General features: G+C 40.7%; 1 protein-coding gene across 1 annotated transcript in view; it reads right to left on the bottom strand.

The window, feature by feature from the left end:
* GRID1 (glutamate ionotropic receptor delta type subunit 1) overlaps positions 1–14,410 on the bottom strand; it is a 727,533-nt gene that overhangs the window by 242,137 nt on the left and 470,986 nt on the right. The window contains exon 6 of the mRNA XM_045842113.1: positions 5,030–5,200. Within this exon, the coding sequence (XP_045698069.1) occupies positions 5,030–5,200 (171 nt within the window). The remainder of the gene's footprint in view (positions 1–5,029; positions 5,201–14,410) is intronic.

Here is a 14,410-nt window from a genome sequence, read left to right as displayed (position 1 = left end):
AGCAGGCCACAGTGAGGGCCACATGGGCCAGCTGCATCTTGCCATCAGACAATTATCTACCCCACGCCAAAGCCGAAACCCTGGGAAATGCTTTCATTAGGAAAGGCTGCATTTCCTCTAGGCTTCTAAAATACCCAGTTTTCTCTTCCCTCTGTCATTAATCAAGCCAAGTAGACTGTTCAGGGAGACCTCAAAGAGGCAACCAGCAGGAACTGACCTCAGACTAGATCCTCAGACAGGCTCTGGTCATCCAGAAAAGTCAGACAGGCAGCCAGCAGAGGGTCCAGCTGGGAGGACAAGCTGATGTCCAGATGTCACAGCTTGAGAAATCCATCCCCAGGCCAGGCCTCTCTGCCAAACTGCTGCCAGCCCACCTGTCTAGAGAGAGGGCACCACGGCCAGGCCTAAAGGAAGGAGCAGATGGTGGCAGAGGGCAAAGGGGATGGGGAGCTCTGCTCACAGCTGAATCAAGGGGAGGGAGTGGAAAGTGAGGAGGAGCATTTGTCCATACCAGAGAATTTCTAGTTCCAAATGCACAAGTTGCCACCTGCAGCCAGAATGGCAACCAGTTGTACCCAAGGAGATTACCTGTGCAATTGTCTCTAACAAAGGCATCAATGATCCTGCTTCCCCACTCTAGTTGTTAAAGGTTCCATCTAGGTCTTTAGGATGAAATAACCAATGAAAGTGACATGAAGTCCAAGGTACCTCTGGAGGGGATTGCTCCAGAGGAAAGGATTCTACTTGCAGAGAACAAAAAACTTGTAGCCACAGAAGGATACAAAAAAAGCCTTAAAGAAACAAAGACACATGCAGGAAGTGAAGTTTTGAAATGTTTTAAAAGATTAAGGAGATGAGGATCCATCTATCCAGCCACTCGATTTTAAATGCGCAAGGAAGAGAAATTCCAACCTGAGGGAGCATTTTATCATAAACTACATCAGGCCCCACAACTTAATTCAAGGATCAGGCTCCACAGTTACCAGACAACACAGCTTATATCATTTGCCTGTCCTCCTTTGGAAACACATTTGAATATAAATGGGGTGTCAATATGACAATATGTCTGTTACTTCAAATTACAGCCTGGAAGTTGCCATGTAGTGCAGTTCTGAAGACCGAGTTTGTTATAGATTCTCCTTGGAGCACCGCTGCCCGTGGAATCTTAGCAAAGTCTCAGGGTTGTTAGGGACTGGTTATCACTTTTATTACTGGCTGAATCAGACAAGCCCTAAACTAGCTTGTCAAGAAAACAAGAATGGAAACACCCAAATAAGACAGTGCTTGATACGGAAAACTATACAACAGCACTGCACATTGGCAAATTCAATGCTTTTAAAGCCACTAGAAGACACTGATTTAGGTATTTTCTTCCAAGGGACTTCCTCTGTACTAAATAGGAACCAAATTGATTTGCTATAATAGTGCTTGGTTGGCTTTACAGCACAGAAAGCCTTGACCACAGGCCTAATAGAAGAAGATGGAGTTTCTGAGGCCAGATCCACGGCAAAACCAAGAGATGGATGATCTTATAAAAGGTCCTTTTCTTGATGGTCCTCATAAAAACTTCTAACCCAGAATTATCATCCTAAGAGCAGCTGTCAGAAGTAGAAACTGAAGATGGACTTGAGAGCTCCATTTCCAAAAGGATTTTCATTAATTTCATCAAGACAAAGTTAATAACCCATAACATAAACGTTTTTTTCTTCAGTTGGTTGTTCTAAACATGTTAGAATCTCCTCGATAAATCTCACAGCCAGAGGCTAGTAGAAATTAGTTTGCCTTCTACACCATCATTGAGAAAAAAAGAAAAGGTAATAGCTACTAAGGAAACTTGAAGAGATTGGCTTATAAATGGGATGAATCTACAAGCTGCCTAAATGGTTACTGGGCAGGACAAGTAAATAAATCCACATTTCCCTTTCATCATTGTCCCACACAAGGAAGCAGATGCAACAAAGATATTCTTTTAAAAAGGCATTTTATTTATAAATCTATAAAAAGGCTTCTAGAGACCTTTTAACTTATGTTAAGACCTACATTCTTAACAGATCCATTCCATTTGACCTACTGAAGGTCTCTGGTGAGCAGGGTCTTATATATGAAGAACTCAGTGGGTCTCAAAGACATGCCTTCTCCTCTCCCACAGAAGGCAACTCTAAGTACCTGCATGAGTGATGTGGACAGTAAGTGGTACATGATGTCTATAATTTGGGGCTTTGAACAGATGAGAAATGCTCTCCCAGCTGCTGTGATGTTTTTAAAGACCATATCCAGGAAGATAGGTGCACAACATCATAGAAAAAAAAATGAGGCTATGTTCAGCTTTTCCATGGAAACCCTGTGACACACCTGGCCAGCTCTTCCATAATGATATCATTAATAGCTCAGTCTCACTCAAAATGCTTTCTATATGTTCTCTTATTAAGTTTTCATTGTGACACTAAGAGGTAGGTAATATTCTAATCTACAGTTTACAGAGAAGGAAACTGAGATACAGAATGGCAAATAAATAATAATGATTAAATAATTAGTACTAGAGTTGTTGAAACTTGAACCCAAGCAATCTCACTCCTGTTTCACTGCTGCTGCTATAATTACTACTACTGCTACTACTGCTGCTGCCTCAACTGCTGCTGCCACAATTACTACAATTACTACTATGCTGCTGCTACTGCTGCTACTAATAATGCTACTACTACTGCTGTGCTGCTACTACTACTTATGCCACCACTGCTACTACTGAGGCTACCACTTAAAGATCTCTGTGATGTCACTGTTAAATCCTGCCTTCTACATAGTACCTGAGTCTCAGCAGGAACAGAGAGAGGTATGAGGATAGGGTTCTAGGGCTGATATTGCATTGACCACACTTGATGATGACTAGCCACACACCTTTGAGTTGTGCCTTTGTTGATACTTTTATTGGGTGTGGGTGATTTTAGTATGGCCTCAGCTGGATTCCTCATCAGTCTCCCTTCCTATCTTATGCTCCAGGTTAGATTCTTTACGTCCAGTGTGTCTGCTGTGTAGCTAAATCCACCTGTACCTTTTAATCCATGAAAAACAAGAAATCATAGGCCTCAAGGAGAACTGCTTTTCCCCTCTTTACCCCAAATTGTGTAGTGCATGTTTGTGCAGTGGGAAGTGGCCCCTCCTTTGCTCAAGTAAAAGAAGTGCAGTATGACTAAGCAAAAACTGTACAAATGGCTGGGTACAGGCCAGGTATGGTAGGGATAAGGCTAGCATGTGTTTGGAGAAGAGTGAAGCCCTTCAAGGAGAGAGAATGTGGCTCCAGAGACTGACAAAGTCCCCTCTCCCTCCTGCCCTGGTGGGGATGTAGGGGTGGGCGCACACTGCCTGAGCGACATCATCCATTGCTCTTCCTCCCTTATGGAGAGTAGGGGTGATAAATACAGAGGCACACTGAGAGGGATGTACTTAGCCCTCAACCCTTCTTCAAAACTCCAGAACAGAGGAAAGCAGAGCAGACCAGCAGCATCCAAAAATACAAAATCTTGCATCAAGCACCTGCCTCTCTTCTTGGCCCTTATGCCCAGAGCTCTCAAGTCCATGCATGGATCCTAAAGAGGCCTTTGGTCTTCTCTTGGCCAAATCTTTCATCAACTTAGAAAGACTCAGACCTTCTGAGGGCTCCTTGGAGCAGTGAACACAGAGAGTGGGAACTACTCCAGAGAAAAATCAGTGTCTTCTGTACTTCCTTAAGAACCCATTTCTAGTGTTTACCATCTGTTGGGCATGTTTCTTCCCAGCCCTCACCCCCCACCAAATATAAGATTATAGAATGGATTCTATGCTTTGGCAAATTACACAGTACCTAGCCTACTCCAGAGAATCTAACAATTCCCCTCCCCAAAATGTGTATCTCCTGATAGGTACCATCAAAATGCCTTGCAATAGGACTGAAACTCAAATGGCAGGAATAGCCTGTCTCTGTCCCGCAACCCTGATTTCTACTCCTCATGCCTGGCTGGGAAAAAAGATGTAACTAGTTTTAAATGTTTAATGGCAAGCAAGTCACATGCACAAACTTCTGGGCAATTTTCGCAAACCCTATTGGAAGAAATATTACCTGGCTCCCACCAAGTACAAAGGAAAGTTTTCTGTGCATGATATTTTTAATGGAGAAGCAGATACTAGGCTTCCAATGGACATTTTCCACAGTGCTACATTGTTACCCCCAAGAGAAAACCTCCATTCATGATAGGTGCACAGCTCCACATCCTGCTCCTAGGCTGCACCTCCGCTGAGGGACAGGCAGAAGGGCGGACCATAAATACTGTTCTTCTTGACTTAGAAGGAATGGAATGGGTAGGCAGGTGATGGTCCTGCCCTCTTGTCCCTCCCTGCTCAGCTGGGATGCAGCAGCATCCTGGTTGACCTCAGTATTCAGCAGATGAGTTGGTCATCTGAATCCCTAGTTCAGGGATGTCAAACCCATTTTCACCAGGGGCCATACCAGCCTCACAGTTACCTTCAAAGGGCCAAATGTAATTTTAGGACTGTATAAATGTAACTACTACTTAACTAGGGGCAAGGAGCTCTACATTTGGCCCTTTGAAGGCAACCATGAGGCTGATGTGGCCCCCAGTGAAAATGAGTTTGACACTCTGCCCTAGTTGTTTCACAAGAGCCACATCCATATAACTGTCTTTCTACAGGGAAGAACCTAAAGAAGGTTCAAAATGATCACTTCCCACAGGAAGGCTCCATCCCTAGTCCTGCCAGATAACCCATCCCAAATGAAAAAGTCATCACAGAAGCCTAAGAGACAGGAAGCTCCTTACGTCAGCATGTAACTTTTAACTGCACGAGACACACAATGAGCTAAGAGGACCTGTCTGCGGACAATAGCTATGACTGCCGTCTAATGCTGCTCAGAGGCACTACCCTGTGGACTGGTTGCAAGGTCATCAAATAACAGAGTTCTAGTAATTAAAGAATGTGGGCACACCAAGAGCATGGGTGTGACTCTGTCCTGGAGGGAGTTTGAGAGGTGAACACTGACCTGTAGCATCTGGAGGTAGCCCTCCTGGGGGTCACAGAGCAGGGAGGAGATGCGGTGGTTGTTCCTCATGCATTTCTGGTTGTCCTTGGCAGACGGGAAGATCTGTCGGACCACGGTCATCCTGCCAAGGGCACTGTGGACCAAATCCAGAATCTCCGGGTCACTGATTTCCTGGAAAGATAACCAGATCCATGCTTACCATTGACTCACAAACTTTTTCTGCACAAGGCCCATTAGGAGGCTGACCCCCTGAACAGCTGATGCCAAAGGGACTAATGGTTGGTCTCAGGTCATACATTGCATTAGTTGCTTGTTTACAAATAATACTTGCTAACCCTAAAATGCAAACAGGATTATTCAATGCTTTCCCTGAAGCCAGAGAAAGATGTCTGTGGCTAAACCACTGATGCATTGGCTTCCACAGAATCAAGCTCTTAAGAACCAGTGATGTCAAAAGTCATGGCAGGCATTAGCTGGAAGTAAAGGCTAAATTTTCTGTTGGGAGTTATCAATCTGATTTAAGCAAGGAAAATTGGTTTCCTCTGACACAATTTCCTCTGACAAAAAATGCAATGAGTTCCCTCTAAGTCTTCAGTAATTAGATTCTTTTTTAAACTTGCATACAAATTTTGAAAATTTATTCACCCATTCATTTGTGGCATGAAATCTACTCAACATCTCCTCTGTGGTTTGTTCTGTGCTAAGCACTGGGGATATGGCTGTGAATGAGTCAGGTCTAATCCATGCAGTGAAGCTCAAGGTCATCACAGGATGAAATATGCTGGTGATGCAATAAGAAAACACAGAGACAAAGAAAATCCATTGTGTGTCCCATGTTAGAGTGTGCACTAAGCTCTTAACACACATTATCTTATTTGGTGCTCACAACAGCCCTAGGAATTCCACAAGGTAGATCCTATTATTATCCCATTTAAAATGAGCACTCTTGAGCATAGAAATAGCAAAGGGAGCCAGCCACAGGGAGCTTTTTCCAGGACAAGGATTCTTTGAGGAATTAGCACTGAAGCTGAACCTGTAGGATGAATTTGTTAAGCAAAGTGCTTACATGTAGGGCAGAGAGGGTGTGCAGCAAAGCAGAGCTGAATTGGTGGTGCTGCTGAAGATGGGGGAGCAGCTGCATCCTGAGAGGCAGTAGGATTTCTGAAACATCACAGGCTTCCAGGGCTTAGAAAGGGGCAGGGCTGCTGGCAGAAAGGAGGGGTGGGCAAAGGCAGCCCTCAAGCTGTGTCCTGGGACAGATGTGGATGGGGGATCAGTAAAGCTGGCTAAAATGCCCACACTAAGGACGATGAGGAGCCCTTGAAAAGTTTTAGGCACATACAAGCCTAAACAATAAGATTTACATTTTTGTAAACCTCTGGCTGCTGCACAGAAGACAATTCCATAGGCAAAAAAAGTGTTCCATGGCTGAGAGCAGCACAGAAACTACAGTCAGGGAAACTGGCATGAGGTTTCAGCAGTGGGAGTCAGATTGCTCTGTTTCACTGTCTCTAAAAAGTGCCCTAATTGGTGGTTGGCTGCAAGTCAAGATTTTAACTGTGAATAACCATGTTTTAAAATAGCTCTTCAGTCTTCCTCTTGCAGATGATACGTTCTAGCTTTGAGACAATGATGTATTATAATTAGAGCTAATGAGGTTAGATATTAGTGATCATCTGTTTCAAAGTCACTTGAAGAACAAGATGTTTAACAGTAAAATGGTAAACAGTGTATTTTAGGAACTGCCTTAGGAATCTGACATGAGTGCAAAGACTGGCCAGTTGAAACCATGTGCTGGATCTGGGAGAAGGTAAGAAATTAAGAGGTGCATCCTTTTAGAATAATCAATAGTTCTCAAATATGCTGAAATGCAGTAATCTCAAAAGAATTAAAGTGCTATTACATATTGAATTGAGTATAAACCACTGACCTATATATTTCTGAAAAAAGTCTGTTGAAGGGAAGATGATCTTGTTGGGTGGGAACCAACTGACAATCAAAAGCAGGGAAATAACAAAGTGTTCACATCTCAGAGCCACAAGGTGAGATGGGCCCAGAAACCAGCTGGGTAAAAAACAAGAGCAGATAATGGAGTTGAGCCTGGGCCTGGGTGCTCTGCTCTGGGCTGCCCTGCTCGCAGAGGCCGAGCTTAGGCTAGTGAGGTGAGAAAAAAACCCATTCTGATCTAATAGTAAGGATGACTATAAAAAGAGCAAAGAGAAGAGTAGCTAATTTTACTTGGAAAAGGAAAGTAGATTTGGGGAGGGATTTTTATGTAGAAAAAAACATGAGGTCATGAAGAACATAATTTGACTTATGCATAAGGGGTTAATCAGAGCCCAGATACCTTGGAGAGGAAATGGATATGTTGCACACATTTGCTTTTCTCACTTATTTTTGAAGTTCTCTTATTAAATCTTTCCTGCATCCTCAGCTTCCTAGAGGGAAAATCAGTGTCACTGAGTATTCCCCATTGCACCCCAAAAGGACCCTGGAAGTCTCCAGGGAGTCTGACTTACAGACACACAGTACCTTTCTAGTTAAGTGTAACTATCACTTTCCCTGACAACCTGCAGCAGCTCCTGGGATGAGAGAGCCGGTGGCAGTTATGACATAAATAAGAGGACTCGGCCCCTACCCTATGCTGCCTAATCTCCAGACTGTTCCTTTATCACTCTTCCCACCCAGGATTATGGAGACCCTGGCATAGCTCTCCCCAACTATTTCCTTGCAGTGAGGATCTGCTGGATCTCTGGAGATCTTCCTGTCTCCCATGGCCCAGTTCTCATCCACTCACTCTGGGTCAAACACATACTCTGCCTGCCTGCTAGTAATTCTGGGCCTATTCTTAGTATACAGTACAGAGATAGCTACAATCAGAATCTAAGAAACCAAAGAAGCAACTCCCTAGATTCCTTTGAGGCAATGAAAAGGGTCACCTCTTTTCCTAGAGATGTGCCCTTATCTTTGGAGAATTCCAAACCCACATCACCAGTCAGTTTCAGCAGCTCCATGCCAGGCCCTTTCCAATCCTATTGGTCTCACTGGGTCTCTTTACTACCGTAGGGGTACAGGCAGGGATCTGCTCACTCCTGCCGGGCAGTGCCTCTGTGCTACATACCAAATCTGCCTCTGGGCCACCCTGAGGGGGCCCAGTGTCTGGGTTCCTAAGGACACATGGGACACTCCAAGCCACCAATTTATACAACTCACTTGAAAAATGAACTTGCCCTTCTCGTTGAACATTCCTCCCAGATACTGTTGTTGATGAGCAGAAGAAGCAAGACAGAACATACTGTGTGACCTCCCCTGAAGTCAGCAAGGCAGCACTGGAGACAACAGTAACAGTCATACCCGGCCACTCACTGGAGTGCATAGGCTCAAAATAATCTTGCTTATTTTATTACTTTTTAAGTTTATATTGTCAAACATATTTAACTTGCAAATATTACATACATTAAGATATGGGTAATAAAACAATTTCAGTGTGCCTTCCATCAAGCTAAGAAATAAAATATAAATTGCATCTTGGTCAGATGCCTCCTCCCTAAACACTGAACCTTCCTGCTCACAAAGAGCCTGCCTTTGTCATGTTATAACTACATATGTAACCCAAATATTGTGCAACTTGTACATTTTGCTTAGCTTTGTGTGAGCTGACCAGTCTGCATGCAGGCCTCCTGTAGTTGTTTTAACTCAGTGGCTCTGTTGTACATCAGGGTCACCTGGGACATGATAAAACTGCAGAGATCCAGCTCTCCATTAGCCCTCCAGATAATTCCAGCACTCACCAACATTTAAAACCCACTAGTCTAACTTTCATTTTCTGCTATTTATTCATGGGGATGGGTGCCACTCTAGTGTAGTCATTTTCACAGCTACATACAATTGCATTGTGTGACTCTGCCACCATTTATTTACTCTATCATGGATTACCATTTGAATGTTTTTGTTTGATTGCTATCATGAACAAAGCTTCAATGTATGTATTCCTGGTATATGCATCTTGGTGCACTTGTAGAAGAACTTCTCTAGGGTACCTACCTAGAACAGAATTCCTTGACAGGAGAGTATGAACATGTTCAAATTTCCTAGATAATACAAAATTTCCAAAGTGATTGTACCAATTTATAATCACATACAGTAAAGAGAGTTCCAGCTGCTCTGTATCCTTGCCTTCATGCGACAGTGTACAATGTCCTAATATATGCCAATCTGGTGAGTATAAATGGGCACATAATTGGATTTTAATTTCCACTTCCATAATTCTTAAAAGGGTTAAGTATCTTTCATACATTTTGAATCATTTGTGCTTCCTTTCCTGTTTTTGTATTTTTGTCCAATTCCTATCAAGTAGGGTCTCTGGCATATTTATTTGATCGACTTTTAAAAATTCTGGATGATAAGTATGTCACATGCTACCAATATCTTCTCCAATTTCTAGAATGTTTTGTAGAACTAGCCCATAAACTCATCTAACCTGGCATTTTCTTTGTAGAATCATTCTTATTACTAATTAAATTTCTTTATTTTATAGGGATTTGCTTACTTTTCCTCCTTTGTCCTAAATCACTTTTTTCTAAAAATTCCATCATGTTGTCCAAATTTTCCTATGTGATTGGCACTAGTTCATGTAGCAGTTTGAATCAAGCCATTGGCAACTGTAGCATAATGTTCCTTCTGCTCTGGTAGCAGAAGCCACAGAGAAAATTTTGCCATGATAGATTTTATGCCAAAATCTTGCATCAAAATCTCAGGCACAGTAGTTTCTGGAATCCCCAGACCAGCTTCTAGTGACTGTCAGTCACTGATCTTTGTTGACTGCAACTTGTACACATTCAACATTCTCAGGTGTTCTGCTTGTTGCAGGCCTTCCAGAACATGGATCACCTTCAACAGATTCTTAACCATCTTTGAAGTGTTTGTGCCACACTTTTATTTGTGCTGCACTGGTTGCATCATCCCCAACAGCCTTCTGATCATCCAGATAGTTTCTGCAGAGAAGTGTTCAAGCTTAATGCAAAATTGGGTGCAGATTGGTTGCTCTACTGACTCAAGTCATTTTGAAAGTGATGGCCACACAGTACACACACTCACACAATGGCATCTATAGCCCCCCCACCCTAATTAGTACAGTGAAGTCATCATTGTTCATGCATATCCATTCTAGTCCACTGTCCTTGGCTTCCAGGTTACATCAGTGCACACAAACTGTTCTTATTATGATAACAATGGCTAGACTTTTATTGGGCAGACCTTAACAAAGTGTTGAGTTAATCACTATTTTTACTCTTCTTCTTCAGTGTTTATCTCTAATCACCATCTTCCCAACTAATGTGATAACAATGTCCATTATTTTAATTCTATCTTTCTTTATGGCCTCATAATATAGATAATTTCATTACTTTGAACAGTTGATATTTGTCTATTGAACCAGTATGTATCAACATAATTGTTAGACATTCTTTTCTGGACATCAAACCTTATATCTGTGATCATTTATTTCTCCTGAAATACTTCATTTATAATTTCCTTTCATGTGGGTTTGTTGAAGACAAACTTAGTTTTTATTTGCTATTTTATTTATTCTTTATTTAAAATAAAGAAAATATCTTTATTTTAATTTCATTCTTGAAAAATAAAATCCTAAGTTGACTGCTATTTTCTCTTAGCACACTGAAAACAATATGATGTGGTCCTCTGGCTTCCATTTTTTGTTCAATGTATTAGTTTCCTACAACTGCAATAAAAAATTATCACAAAAAGTGAGGCACTCCTTCCAGAGGTTCCAGGGGAGAATCTGTTCCTTGCCTCTTAGAGCTTCACTTACAGTGACTGCCGGCATTTCTTGGGTTGCAGCCACATTATTCTAATCTCTTCCTCTGTGCCCACATGACATTCTCTTCCATACATAGATCTCCCTTTGCCTCCCTTCTATAAGGACATTTAGGGTTACATTTAGGCCTAAAGGCCCACCAGGATAATCCAAGATAATTTCCCCACCTCAAGATCATCAACTTAATCAATTCTGCAAAATATCTCCAGCTATATAAGGTAACACACAGTATCCAAGGATTAGGCCCTGGATATCTTTGGTGGTCATTATTCAGCCCACTACCACAAGGTATTAGGGATCAGTCTAGCTGCCACTCCTTTGAAGATGACCTGTGTTTTCTCTCTGGATAGTCCTTAGATTGTTTTGTCTTTGGTGTTCTGCAGTGTCACACTATGAGGTGTCTAGGTGTGAATTTTTAGATTTTTATTCTGCTCCTGACCCTTGGGCTTTCCACATCTTCCATTTGTTTTCTTTTAATAACTCTAGAGAATTCAAAACAATATTATCATTTAATATGGTTTCTTCCCCCATTATCTTCTATTTCCTTCTAGAACTCCAGTCAAAGTATGTCAGATATTATCATTCTTCCATGTATTGACCTTTCTTTCATATTTTCCATCTGTTTGTTTCTTTGGGCTGCATTCTAAATAACCTCTTCATGTTTTTTCAGGTAATTAATTCTCTCTATATGTGTGTCCACTTTGATGCTTATTTTTAACTTCAATTATTAGGTTTTTAATTTCCTGAAGCTGTTTCTTTCTTAATAAAATGTATTTTGTTCCTTGATCATATTTTCAAGCATCTTTTTATGTTTTAAATGTATTTAAGCCTATTTATTTAATATTCTATGCCATTTAATTCTAGTAAATAAAGTCACTTCAAATTTCTTTAAATTGTCCTTTTCTTTTTCTGGCTCTCACTCATGATGGCTCTTTTATTTCCTTCCATCCTTCCTTCCTTCCTCCTTTCTTTCTCCCTCCCCTTCTCCCTTCCCTCCTCCTTCTTTTCTCTCTTTTTTTCCTTACATATACAATATTATTTTTCTTAGAATTTTCTTATATGTTCTGTGAAGTCTAACTGGAATCTGCATTACTTCAGAAAATATTATGAGCACTGACAATCTGTAACCATACAATTTAATACTCTGTATTCCTTTGAGCTTCGATAGGCAGCACAGGTGTGACGTGGCCCACAATCCTGCATGCATGAGAGTTGCCAAATTTCAAGAAAATTTCTTCCCTCCATGCAGCTCCAAAGTCAAGATAGAAAATTTTCCTTGTTATTCCCTCTGCATGGTGAGTTCATTTCTAGTTAACCCTTACAATGAGTTCTAAGTTTCTAACTTTATGGGTAAATTTTCATTAGCCTCCACATTTCATTGGTTCTTACCAATCAAATCTCATGTGTTCTATGATCTCATGTGTTCTATGCCCCACATAGCCAGAAGAATAAAAGCTTAACATCTCCACAGTTTGGCCAATAGATTCAAGGCAAAAAACTAAATTCGAAGCTCACATATTTCCTAGAGTTTTCATTCTCACTCTAATTGGCCTCTGAGCACATTATTCTTGACTGCTCAGTGATCTGTTTAAAAATATAATATCCAACTTTTTAGGTCTTTTCCTTTTGAGAGTATCACTCAGGCTAATTATTCTTCCATAAAAATACTACTACAGAATCTTATATATAGAATTTTTATTCTTTAGCATGTAATCTTCCCCTTTTCTGGAATATACACCTATCTCCCAAACCCCATATATGTCTTGGCTGTGAGACTAGTTAAACCTCAGTTATTATGCTAAAATTTATATTTGCTTCATTTAAGTGTCTTCTCCTAAGTTTATTATCATTAATATCAGCAGGAGGACCCTTTCTGAGGGGCCCAAGAAAAGAATGTGTAACCTTGTCCATTTGATCAGATTCCAATTATATTCTTGAATCATCTCACTATTGTGGGTACAAAACTGTAAATATTCTTCAGGTTCCACCTCTTTTTGCTGTCCATCCTGAACTTCTTTGTTAGCTTACCTTCCTACAATCTAATAGGTTCCACCCGTAAATCTCTCATCAATACTGTTCACTTAAGAGATCATCTCTGAGAGATGATGGAGACTTAGATTATTATGGTTTCAAATGGACCATCCTTATAAAGAAAAATATAGGATCTACAGTATATACTGATTGGTGGAATTGGAATAGAATGATAGCAAAATACTGCTGAATCTAGCTCTTTTTTCAGTGGATGGAGTACCTACAGACTGATAGCAAAAATATTATAACAACTAAAACAAGTAGAGAACAGGATAGAGCTTCCAATTAACCTTGCATCCTTCTTGCCAGTCATCGGGGGGAAAAAGATTCTTTTGTACTGTGTAACATACTTAAAGAGAGATTTCCTATGAAAACAATAAAATGTAAGATGTGTTTCATGCACTGAATAATAAAAATACTCACCGCCTCTAAATTTGTACTAAGAATGCACATTGAAGCTTAGACAATCTTCATTTTTAGTCAAATACATTATCAGGAAACTCTACAGACCTCTACTTCACTTACAAAGAGTTGAGACTAAAGAAAAGTCAGATAAATTCTAAAGGAAAGCCAATCCTCACATCCTCCCTGAAGTCATGTACTTAATTCAGTGATTAAAAGCAAAACTGTCTTTCTTAGAGAGCACAGCAAGAACAGAATAAGACCTGACTGCCTCTACTCAGAGGCAACCTGTGTCTTCATCCAAGGCCTCCGGCTGGCTTCAGGGAACCCACCATTCCAAAAAGTATAAAGTCTCCAAGTACACATTTTCCTGTTGAGAATCTGAGAATGTGAAGATCAGCTGTATTAGATCTTCAAGAAAGACTTTGACTCAAAAAAGGTGATGAAAAACTGATATGGAAGTTAGAAATGATCCTTAAAGTCCTATTTGTTGCTAACTATGTGAAAAAAAATTTTAAATGATGACAACATCAACAGGATTAATTTGGAGACACAGGAGTTTCAGTGTTCGTCAAACTCAGCTGCTTCTTCCTCACCTACACTCAGGTCTCTGATGTAACAACAACAAAAACATAATTGAAGAAGCAATGGAAAAAAAAGAAGCAATGGTATTTGTATGATAAACTACTAAGCAACTATAAAAATTACTGAACAAACCTATAATATTACATTGCCTTAAAAACATAGATCAAAGAAGTAAGGAAAACAGAAGAGAAACAAAGAAAAGGAAGAGCAAGTTACAGAATTATACACCTAATAAGCTACATTTATAGTTCAGATTTATGTAATAGCATAATACAAATTTAAACGTAAGGAACACACAACAATTTCAGGCAGTTAGTGCCAGTGGGGAAATAAAGAGAGTAACAAGCAAATTTGCTTCCTACCTGACAGTCTTTGCCCTCCTCTTCTACACTGGAATAACCCTAGTGTGAAATGGTGCCCTTCCCTGTACCACATGGCATTCAAGGGATGAGAGGTGACTCCAATACCCCAAAGCAGAGATACATTGCTTGGTCTGAGCCAAAGTAAGTGGCCCTACTAATTTAGGC

This window comes from Phyllostomus hastatus, unplaced genomic scaffold (assembly GCF_019186645.2).
Source record: "Phyllostomus hastatus isolate PE091 unplaced genomic scaffold, TTU_PhHast_1.1 phas_contig_38, whole genome shotgun sequence".
Lineage (NCBI taxonomy): Eukaryota > Metazoa > Chordata > Mammalia > Chiroptera > Phyllostomidae > Phyllostomus > Phyllostomus hastatus.
This window is presented reverse-complemented; position numbering and strand designations above follow the sequence as displayed.